General features: G+C 35.2%; 1 protein-coding gene across 1 annotated transcript; it reads left to right on the top strand.

Moving 5' to 3' along the window:
- The first annotated feature begins 10,423 nt into the window (after nt 1–10,423).
- On the top strand, nt 10,424–11,356 carry LOC130043670 (olfactory receptor 8I2-like). Its single transcript, XM_056136103.1, has one exon. The coding sequence runs from the start codon at nt 10,424–10,426 to the stop codon at nt 11,354–11,356; it is 933 nt and encodes a 310-aa protein (XP_055992078.1).
- Nucleotides 11,357–12,658: the final 1,302 nt, after the last annotated feature.

The raw sequence follows: 12,658 nt of genomic DNA, 5'->3' as shown, positions 1-12,658 counted from the left end.
ATGATTGAAATTAAAATATAGCAGGTGGGTTGAAAGCATTCAATAGCTCCAGTGATTACAGTAATAGAGTAATACACAGTGGAAGAATTCTACTAAATGACAATTTAGTTTTAGAATTTGGGAGAGGCATATTCTTTTGTTTGTTTGTATATAATACTGAATCCAAACATTAACAAACCTGAGTGGACTAGAATTTAATGATATCCGATTAGTCAATGTATCCATTCGGGAGCACTTTTCCTGAGCTTACAACATAACAATGAAATATATTTGCCAATTATTAAATTTTAATAATATGTTTATCTCCTGTATTTGTTTTCTCTGCTATCAGAAAATGTGAGTAGGAATATTGGGGTGTAAAATATGATGATCAAACTGTTATGAACAATGATAACTGACAGGTTGGGAATGAAGGTAAGAGAGGGAAACTATCAAAATTAATTCTTAGTCAAAGGGCAGACTGGAAATAAGGTTTTCTATGAGGTAAGAACAAACAGAAAAACACATGAGTGATAATGTACACAAATATGTTGTTTTGTAGATTCATTTTGTTTTTGCTATTAAAGTACACAAATTTTAACTACTTACGTGTGATCTTTTATTCAACCTCTAGTGTTACAGAGAACAATTGTGTGTGCAAAGCCAATTTCAAAAAAATGTTACATTTCTTAGTAACCTTATGTCCCTCTCTAAATGCATGTGCTAGATATTCAAGATATAAAAGTGTGTACGTTGAGGAAAGTCCTGGATAAAATAGCTGCAGCATACTCCTGAACTTTTGAGTATACAGGTGGAGAGTCTCACTAAATCAGTTAGAGGGTCATTCTTAAACAGGTAACATTGAAAAGAGAATTTGAATTTGTGTATAGTTCCCTTGAAAAAATATTTTATTTTAAACATGGTTTATTGAGTTCTTCAGGAATGGTTACAATATAATCACTGTAAGTGGTATATTCCTTTATATTGCCTATATTCTGCATGCATCGTTCACTAATTTTCACAATTATTTGAAATGAATAATAAATAAGAATTAAATGTGAAGTTGATAAGCATTTTTGAAAAGGAATGTTACTTTTAATAATATTTTAAGACTACAAGCTCTTTGAAAGAAGTATTTGTTTTCATATTTGCACTTTTCACACCTACCAAACACACAATGTGTTCTATTTGTAAGTATGTTCTTCGCCACTAATCTGTTGTGGAAATATAGCTATGAATTCATTATGATAGATTCTAACTTTGTCACATTTGTATGCTTTTTAGTACTTAGACAGTTATATACATTTATTTCTTTAATTATTCCACAAATATTTTCTATTTACATATGAAAATATCATAGTGATGAATATATATCCCTTTTCACGTAATATTTACCTTTCTAAATAGTATATAGGAATAAGTATATGCAATTCGGCATCTTGAACTGTTACTTGGCCCAATCAGTTCCATTTTAATGTATATATAATGTTCTTTCTATAAAGAGAATAAATTGGTTGTAAGTTTTAGAAAAACTGGAAGGAAATTCATGAGAAGGAATCAATACACATATTATCAATATGTTTAAAAACTTTTCCCTTGTCTGATAGATTATTTAGTCTAATAACTAAACTGACATAAGACAGATTAACAAGAGGGAAGCAAATTTGAGTTCATAAATCTGGTAACCCCTCATAGCTATGTAAAGTTTACTCGGAGATACAATTGAGGTGAACATTCAAGAAGGTTCAGAAACACACAAGACAGTGGAAATATTCAAAGAATGAGGGAAATGAGGATGTTTATATTTGTTGCCACAAAACTAAGTTTCTCTTAGCTAAAAATTTACGCCAGGTAATAAATTTGTTCCTATTGGAGACAGACCCCATTATCTACTAATTTAGGCAACTAAGGAAGAAAAACTGTTCCTGACTCAATTAACTCACAGCTCAGATAATATACATTTTAAGTCACATATAAGAAGGTCATAGATTAACCTCTAAGGTCCTCTTAACCCTTTGACATGCCCCATGAAATTTTACGGAAGAATAGCATGCATATGCTAATATTCCAGTGATGCAAAATACATCAGAAAATAATTTTGTCCCCATAATTACATGTGTAACAAGAATAGAATTGACCCATTCATGCTCTTTTAAATATACTAGGTGGATACCATGATAAGAAATTTTAAAAAGTGGACATTTAAAAACATTTTTAACTGGAAGGTGGCCCTGCAATACCTATATATTTTAGAACAGCTTACTTCTTCTCAGGGGTTATTAAAAATTTCACATTCATAAAGCTGGAACAGTGCCCTTCCTTTCTCATCTTTCTTAAGTCTGGAATAATGTTCTTCCTTCCTCATCTGCTCGAGTTCCTAGGAAACCTATAAGTAGACCCCAGACCACATTTTCAGTGGGATCTATTGATACCCTAAGTCTCCTATAGTTTCTCAAAACTATCTTGTCATATTCAATTAAATGTAAATGATTCTTAAAGGAGAGTTGCTAGTCAAATATTGCCAACATATACCATATTTAGAATTTGTTTTAAACTACTGTAAATAAGAATCTTGCTACAAAAGGAATACTTCAAATATCAAGTTCCACAGAACAATTTTTAAATCATGAGGGATGCTCAACTGAGTTGGAGAATGTGTAGTGTTATTTTTTAGTGTACTTCACAGCACAGAAATTTTCTTGGGCTTGACAGGGTTCAAGGAGTTCTTTGGAGAGCACTGAGATTTTGAAGCAATTACGCACAGGGCAATGGCCATGGAAACGCTACTCCTTTTCTAGCTCTGGCCTGTTCGAGCTCCTTTTTTTTATAAGTCAGTACTCAATTAAAAATAAAGTTTCATGAGGCTGTAGCAATAGCACAGCAGGTAGGGTGTTTGCCTTGCACGTGGCTGACCTGAGTTTGATTCCCAGCATCTCATATGGTTCCCTGAGCACTGCCGGGAGTAATTCCTGAGTACAGAACCAGGACTATCCCCTGTGCAATGCCAGGTGTGACCCAAAAAAGGTAAAAATAAGTTTCTTAAGTCTGTGAGCAGCTCTAGCAAGGTCATGTCCAGTAGTGTACTTGGGTAGCTTTGATTCAGTCATTTCATCAAATCTATGAAATAGATACGTAAATGAGTTTTGAAGTTGTCTGAAGGAGATTGATGTTTACATCGTTTGCTGATCAATTCCTTGTGGAATTTGTCCAGAGAGCAATTTATGTTTCCTATGTTACCTTCTCTTACTGCGATCCTGCCAGTAAGACATCCCTGAAAATGTGCTTTTTAGTCCAGGTATCTCCCTGCAGGCTTCCACATTTTCTGTCAATCTCTTCAAATAATTAAATAACTATATTCCATTATTATTTTTTCTGTTTTTCTTCCTACAATCAGAGAATAATAAAATCACAAAATAATCCTATTATCTAATGAACAGGCTTTTATACTGATGTTCTCCCTGCAAGAAACACTTTCCTAACCTATTCCTCCTGTACTAATGCCTTTCTATCTCCAATCTCCAGAAGTACCAGGATTTTACTAAATTATTCCTTGATCACAATATTTCTGTATTTCTGGTAGTCCCTTAATTCAAACTCTAGATTACTTCATGTTCCATATCAAGTTAAATTTATTTTTTTTGTACTGCTCATTATTTTCTAACATGTTATATCACTTTTAAAAAACTTCAATTTATATTTTATTGCATATAATATCATTATACTATAATCAATAAGGTCACACAGAGACTAGTTGACTTTTCTGAGTCCTGACAGCAGTGAATCATAGCTATTGATTACAATTAATTTGTTCTAGGAACGGGAGTAATTCTCAAGGAACAGTCCGTTTGTCATGCACATGATTAAACCAGGTTCAATCACTGATGTACTATATGGTCCCCTGAGCCTGCCAGAAAAGATTCCCTGAACTCAAAGCCAGGAGTAAGCCCTGAGCAGGAGTAAGCCCTGAGCACTACTGGGTATGGCTCCCAAATAGTTTGTTCAAGTCACTCACATTTATAATATTTGTTCCCATCAATCATCTTTGTCTGTAAATTAATACAATTATAGGTCATATTTTAAAGATAAATAACATATGCATATTTGGCACAGAAGGGTTTCTAGGAGGTGTTAAGAGCTTCTTGAACTCCTCTTAATTATTTTCAACTAATCAAGAACATGGAAAGTATCATGTTAAGTGAAATGACTCAGAAAGAAAGGGGTAGACATAGAAAGATTGCATTCATCTGGGGAACATAAAGTAACAAAATAGGAAACTAACACCCAAGTATGGCAGAGATTAGTATCAAGAATTTTACTCAATGACCCGGAGGACAACCACACATGTTAGGGGAAGGGGGAGCTCAGAAAGAGAAGGGAACACCAAATAAAGGGTGTTGGGAGGATCCACCCATGATGGGAGAGCATGCTGAGGGTAGACTGTCGACCAAGCATCATTGCCACTCAATGCCTCTTTTGCCGACCATGGCACTCAAAAGGAGAGAGGGAAATGCCCTGCCACAGAGGCAGGGTGGGATAGGGGCTGGGGTGGGAGGGGATGCTGGGATCCGTGGTGGTGGGAAATGCGCACTGGTGGAGGGATGGGTGTTTGATCATTGTATAATCGAAACCCAAGCACAAAAATGTGTATGTCTACAACTGTACCTCATGGTGCCTCACTATTAAAAAAATAAATTAATATATAAAAAAAAGAAGAAGTTTTTTCAATGTGAGGGCTTGAGGTTGGGTGCTGCTCAGGTCTTTCAGTGCTGGGAACCACAATGAGCAACGGGACATGCTTAGTCATTCATGTGTATATACCTAGTGGTACTCAAGGGTTCCCCAAACTACAAAACTATGTCTTGTTATATTTGAGGAATAGGCTAGTGCTGGGAAAAAAAGTGAGTTTTGGTACATGCAAGATATATGCAAAAATTCCTATACAATGTCTCAGTTTCCAAAACAAATCATACACACATATATGTATATATGTATGTGTATATTTATATGTATATACATATATATCTGCATATATGTATATACATATGCATACACATTTATAAATATGTATATACATATATATGTGTATACATGGGGCTGGAGCAATTGCATAGCTGATAGGGCGTTTGCCTTGCACGTGGCTGACCAGGATTCAATTCCTCCGTCCCTCTTGGAGAGCCCAGCAAGCTACAGAAAGTATCCCGAATACATGGCAGAGTCTGGCAAGCTCTTCATGACGTATTTGTTATGCCAAAAACAATAACAACAAGTCTCACGATGGAGACTTTATTGGTGCCCCCTGGAGCAAATCAACAAACAATGGGAGGACATTGCTACAGTGCTACACACACACACGCCACACACACATGGCGCGGGGGTGGGGGGGTGCTTATTCCTAGCTCTCTGCTCAACAACATTCCTGGTAGAGCTTGGAGGACCATATTTGGTTCCAAGAATGGAACTAGGTCACCTGCAACGCAAGTGCCCGACCCACTGTACTATTGATCTTGCCTTCCAAATAAAATATATTCTAACTTGAGAATTAACCTAAAATTTAAATACATTTAAATTTACTGGAGGCCAATGAGAAATTAAAATATTTTAATGACCACTCAATATCACAATAGGAATAATAATATCCCTGTGTATTCTAGAGATAAGGTATCCTTCTGATAAACGATGGGAATATAAATTCCTCAATCACAAGTAACAATGTAAAAATAAAATAATAAATAAACTTGAAGTCAACCCAATTTGGTGGGGAAAAATAAAATGATACAACAGAAAATAATTGGTAAATTACCAAAGGAAAAGTGAGAGCTAAAACAATCTTTTAAAATATAAGTCGTTATGAATATTATATATTTTATATGTTCCATATTCTTTTAAATTATTTTGGAGAAAAGGATGAAAAACCAACATTTACCAAAACATACTATCCTAATATAGATCCCCAAAAGCCTCCATCCACCTCCCAACCCAGAGAGAGCCCGGCAAGCTACCGAGGGTACTCAGCCGGCATGGAAGAGCCAACCATGATGTACCAAATATGCCAACAACAGTAGCTAAATTGGGTCTCATTTCCCTAACCCTGAAGGAGTCTCAACTGAGTTGGAAAAAAAGAGAGGGCTGTACTACGCAGAAGACGTGCAAGTCAACGGGCAGGAAGGTGCGGTATAAGCAGTTGGCCACCAAGGTAGCCTGCAAGAGCACACCAGCCACCAGTGATGTATAGTAGCCACACCCCTACAGGCCAGACACCATGGCACTAATCAAAATCCACCAGCTGCCATTCGAGCGGCTGGTGTGCGAGATCTCACAGGACTTCGAGACCAACCTGTGCTCCAAGAGCTGTGGCCATAGCACTGCAGGAGGCATATGAGGCCTACCTGGTGGGTCTTTTTGAAGAAACAACCACTGCGCATTCACCGCCACATGCGTCACCATTGTTCCCAAGGACATCTAGCTGGCGTGCTGCATCCGCAGAGAGAGAGCATAAAGTTTACGATGCTAAAATCTCAGGGCTGGGACAAAAGGAGCCGTTGCTGGAACTAGCTCAAGTAATCGATGATTAACGGGATGACAGTGACAGTGACTACCCTAACATAAATTGAAAGTTCAGAATGATAGTACAGTGGGTAGGACACTTGCATTGTCTGCACTGTCAGTTTGGGACCCAGATTTGATCCCAAGCACCCGACGTGATATCCCCAGCTCTGCCAAAAGGGATCCCGGAACAGTGAGCCAGTAGTAAATCCTGAAGACTATCAGTTGTGAAACAAAAACCAGAATAAGTAAAATATATAAATAATCAACATATAGTGAAATGCTAAATATGATTAAAAAGTAGTTTGAGGAACCAAAGAAACAGTATAGCAGTTAGGGTGCTTGCCTTGCAAACTGTTGAGCCAAGTTTGATCACCAGCATCCCATAAGTTCCCCCAAACAGAGCCAGGAGTAATCCCTGAGTATTGCTGACTATGGCTCCCAAACAAGAATCAAATAAATAAGAACAAAAGAAGCACGCTGACACATTAAGTCAAAGATAGACAAAAATGTTGTGAGACTTTGTAGAGAGGAACATAGGTATCTCATGGAGAAGATATATTTGTGGCCTCCAAGTCTCAGTCCTTTATAACAATGAGGTTTTCAGCTGATGGTTATTAATAATTCTGTAAGTTATAACTTACAAATAGCTGGAAATTGCCCTCTTTTTGATCACATGTATTTTTATCAGCACCATAGAAATATAGAACATGAGTACAGAAAAAAATCAAGACAGGATAAACAGTAGAATGCAAGTGTTTACATCAAAGGAAGGCACTTGTCTAAGGAGAGTGTCAGATTCTCCAGTGAGAGAATAATTCTGGGAAGTAAAAGAAAGAGAATATGAGCTTCCAAAGTAGGTACATGGCTAACAATAGCATTGCCATGAGTAATCACTGAGTTCAGTGCCAGATAAAGCCCTGGATATCGCCAGGTGAGTGGTCCACAAATCAAAAGAGAAATAGGGAGAGAGACAGAGACAGAGAGAGAGAGACAGAAACAGAGACAGATAAAGACAGAGCACTGAATTGTTGGATAATACGTATATGGATTACTGACATGTACTGTAATATAATTTTAACATAAGTTAATAGTAATGAATCAGAATTAGCTAGCTAAATTCTTTTTTGCCCAGAGAATTAGCTGATATGGTTGGGAGGGACGTTTTTATCTGATATTCCCTAACATTAGCACCTTAAATTCATAATGTTTTCAGTGAAGTTTTATATATGATTATATATGCTAATATATAGACATAAAGTTTAAATCAATGAATTAGAGTTCTAGAAATATACTTAAATGTAATTTTCTATGAGATTTAATATGTGCAAAAGTACACAATATATATCTGATGATTTCCACTAAACATGATTTATCACAAGTTATAAATGGAACTTATTACAATTCATTTTAAAATCTCAAGAGATTAAAGATGCTAATTCACAACTTCTTTAATTAATAAGTTTCAGAGTTTGAGGAATAGATGTTGGTATAAAACAGCTACTCAACACACTAGATTTTAGAAGTCAGTACTTTGTCATGGACTACTTTAGGAAAAGGCTAAGAACAAAACTAAATCTAAATACAAATGACTTTGTTAAATCCCAAGCATCTTTTAAAATATGTATAGTTGTACTAATTTGGCTTTTATTTAAACCCTATTGATAAGGGTAATATGTACATTACTCAGAAACTTCACCACATTCCAAAATACTTATTATCAACTTTATATTAGTAAATTTTAATTGGAAACAATGCTCTGTGCTTAACAACAGCATTTTACACTTAATCAGAAGTAATGTCTTTAGACCTAACCCATTACATTGACATTACATTAGGGTTTTTTTTGAAGATGAGAAAAGTAGAATCATATACTAATTACTAATGGTGAAGATGATTAATATGATGAATAGTATACATTTTCTCTTCTTGTTGTCTAATCATATAAATGAGAAATTTAGCAGAAAAAAATAGCTGAAAGAGATCCAGGTTTCCTTTGGAGACTATTGCTGGTAAGTCTAATTTTATGGTCTTTTTTTCCCACTACAACTGTGCTCATCATAGCTATACATCTTCCAAAGACAAACTGTTCCTAAACTTCTGCATCTTTCAGTTGGTATTGGGAAAGTGCTTTTAATGACAGGCGAGACAAAATTCTGTCCTTGGATAAATACTTATTAAGCCAACCAAGTGATTAAACTGGACCCATACTGAGCATGGGGACTCTAAGTACTTATTTACATTAAAATAATACGAATGCTACTCTGATTATTAAAGAAGTGATGTTATGTTTGAACCGAATTTTCATTAATACTACAATGTTTTCTCTTTTGGTTATTTATCATACAATCGTGTTAATAAAGCTTGAAAAAAGCTACTAATTCCTTGGTAGTGAGATCACGTTGTATTTTATTTCCTTGTTTTAAATAAGAAAATGCATATATACTGTTTTTAGTAATTTAACATTGATAGGAAATGATCAGTAATACATGGACTGTGCTTGGTTTCACTGATAACTATGTGCTATGTATTGGAACTCACACGTTACCTAGTCACACATTCATTTTTCTTTGTATAGTTTAATTTCCTTCATGACTTTATCTCACAACTAAAGAGAGTATGTGATATAAAATAATGTGTGAATATTTTATCATGAAATATGTAAAAAGGGTGATTCTTGTTTTCTGTTTCTTTTATTTTGTATAATTATTTAAAGAGAAGCATTTTTGCACATTTTAACATAGCTGTAGTCTGAGGAACAATCCAATGTATCTTTCTAAAATCTTAGTAAGCTCATAACACCACCCTAAAGACTTCTGTGGTGATAAAAAAGAAAACTGCAACAGAGGGATTTAAAATTATTAACTCAGTGAGATATAGATCTTATTAAACTAGTACTTGTTACAGGGATGTGTGAATTCAGTAATAGATGAATACAAGGACTGGTACGACTTGGCATATCAGTTCTGGAAAGATCTCTTAAACAATCATTCCAGATACAGTTAGAGAGTGGTACAATGGTGCACAATTCTGAACATAAAATTTTTAACTACTGGAGCGATAGCACAACGGGTAGTGTGTTTTCCTTGCATGTGGCCAACCGTGGTTGGATTCCTCTGTCTCTCTTGGAGAGCCTGGCAAGCTACAGAGACTATCCTGCCCACATGACACAACCTGGCAAGCCCCCCTTGGAGTATTTAATATGCCAAAAACAGTAACAACAAGTCTCACAATGGAGATGTTACTGATGCCCACTCCAGCAAATTCATAAACAAAGGGAGGACAGTGCTACAGTGCTACTGTATTTCTTTGTTTTGTGGATATAAGGTACAATAAAATTTTATTTAATGATATATGTTATTTTATTTAGTGAAATACGTATATATTTGAGCGATAAGTATATATTTAGAGAAAGAGGAGAGAGAGAGCTAGAGAGAACGAGAGAGGGGAGAGAGAGAGAGAGAGAGAGAGAGAGAGAGAGAGAGAGAGAAGACTGCTCAAAAGAGAACAAGAACAAGAGCTTCTCCAGAGAGGAAAAGTCCAAGGTGGACATCACAGATTGAGGTGTTGTTAATCTCCTAAGGTGGATGATGTACCCAATGTCTGTCTTATAATGTAAGAAAATCATTCACAACTAGCAACTAAATCTAAATTATTTGGACATCACAGGTTGAGATGTTGGTGACCTGAGGTGGAGAATATACCCAATGTCTGTCTTATTGTATAAAAAAATCATTAACAACTCACAATGAAATCAAAATTATTTGACATTTCTACTGAATCTGCTATTCATTAATAACATCTAGGTCAACTAAGGCGATTATTAGGTCTGTAAAAAACTTGAATCATTGCTATTGTTCTTGTTCCCCAGATGTTTTATCAGAGACCTGAGAAAACAATAATGGCTGAGAACAATTTCACTCAAGTGACCTTCTTTGTACTCTCAGGATTTCCCAATTACCCTGAACTACAAGTCAGCCTTTTTCTAATATTTCTCTTTATCTACCTATTCACTGTACTGGGGAACCTTGCTCTCATCCTGTTAATCACAGTGGACTCTCAACTTCATACGCCTATGTATTTTTTCCTCAGCAATTTAGCATTCATTGACATATTTTACTCCTCTACGATAACACCCAAGGCACTGGTAAATTTCCAGTCCAACCAGAAAACCATCTCCTTTGTTGGCTGCTTTGCTCAAATGTACTTCTTTGTGAGTTTGGCAGGAAGTGAATGTTTTCTTCTTGGCTCTATGGCTTATGACCGCTATGTAGCTATCTGCAATCCCTTATTGTATTCAGTAGTTATGTCTCAGGAAGTTTGTAATTGGTTGGCAGCAATGCCATATGTGATTGCATTTATAAATTCTTTGATAACCATCTCTGTGATCAGCAGTTTACCGTTTTGTGATTCCAACATCAACCATTTCTTCTGTGACACCACAGCTCTTTTGGCTCTGTCCTGTGTGGATATTTTTAGCACAGAGCTGATGATCTTCTTTTTAGCTGGCTTCACTATTCTTTTTCCACTTTGTATTATTACTGTCACTTACATTGCCATCATCTCAGCCATCCTGAGAATCCAGTCTGCATCAGGCAGGAAGAAGGCCTTTTCCACATGCGCATCTCACCTCATGGGGGTAACTATCTTCTATGGTTCCCTGACGTTCACATATTTGCAGTCTGATAACTCCTTATCCCTGACCCAGGCACAGGTGGCCTCTGTGTTCTATACTATTGTCATTCCAATGCTGAATCCGCTCATCTATAGTCTGAGGAACAAGGATGTGAAATATGCTCTTCTGAGAATCTTACATAGAAAACGTTTTATATAATAAATCTATGTATGTCAAAATTAAAATGCAAGTCTATGTGTTCAGGCAGTTTCTTATTCCAATCAATAAGAAAATGTAACTTCAAAGACTCTTACCAAATTAAATGTTTATGTATCACTTTGAAAATTTGGAATTCAATTTTACGTATTTTTCATTAAGTCAGGGTGTTAGTTTTTACAGTACTTAAATTCTTAATGCAGATATACAATTTTATATTTTACTAAAGACCAAATCTATTCCTAAGCATCTTGTATATACATGTCATTACAGTAAAACATAACAATTTAATTAATTGTCTTTCATAGGTTTTGACAATCTGTATGCTCAAATATGTTATTATTTAAAGTGGACAATTATGGGGTTATAAATCCAACACCTCAGTAACCATGCTAGTGGATAACCTGAGTAAGGAAAAACTAGAGAACTAATGAACACAAATATAACTCACAGGTTTGCAAGGGGGAAGATTATATAGTGATTAAATGCATAGTAAAGAAATATTTTCATATTTCATATTTGGTACATTATTTTACCAAAACTTTTAAAAGATTAATCATTAATATGTAAAACAAATCTAATTAGAGGAGAAGGTGGTAAGTTTAAAAAGTTAAGAATGGCCTCCATCAGAAATAATATATATATATATGGTTCAATTTCTAAATGAACAAAAAATAGCTTGTGCTTTTTGTTTTCTATTAATATAATACTCATAGGGTAGAGATATAGCACAGAGGATAGGATATATTTCTTGCACATGCAAACTTAGATTTGATACCCAGCATACCATATAGTTCACCAGGAGTGATCCCCTGAATGAAGAGTCAGGAGAAAGCTCTATATAACAATGGGTCTGGCCCCCAAACAAAATTAAAAAAAAATAATTAATCAAAAATAAATTAAGCTTCTATAAGCTCCTGTATTTGTTGTGAATTTGTGTGTCATATCTGAGTATGTAGGTAAATGAGGAATAGATTTTGCATATTTCTAGAATTTTAGATTTCTAGATAAAAATGTTACATTTCCTAATCTTGGAGATTTCCTTTGCTAAATCTATCCTATGAAAAGAGAAACCTGGATATTTGGAGTTATTTTTTTCCCATGAAAAAAATGATTTGATATGAACTCCTTCTAGTGAACTTTTTCAGGCACAGACATAAAAAGAGCATTTAAGATGGTGTAACCTTCAGAACTTCTTGTTCTCTGGTTTGATGGAAATAAAAGGATTCAAGCAAAAGAGTAAAATTACAAATCAAAAATATATGTTGAAATTCATTGATTATTGTATTTCATAAAATAAAATGT

The sequence above is a fragment of the Sorex fumeus genome, unplaced genomic scaffold, assembly GCF_029834395.1.
Source record: "Sorex fumeus unplaced genomic scaffold, SorFum_2.1 ptg000007l, whole genome shotgun sequence".
Taxonomy (NCBI): Eukaryota; Metazoa; Chordata; class Mammalia; order Eulipotyphla; family Soricidae; genus Sorex; species Sorex fumeus.
Note: the sequence above shows the minus strand (reverse complement) of the source record. Positions and strands in the feature narration are given on the sequence as shown.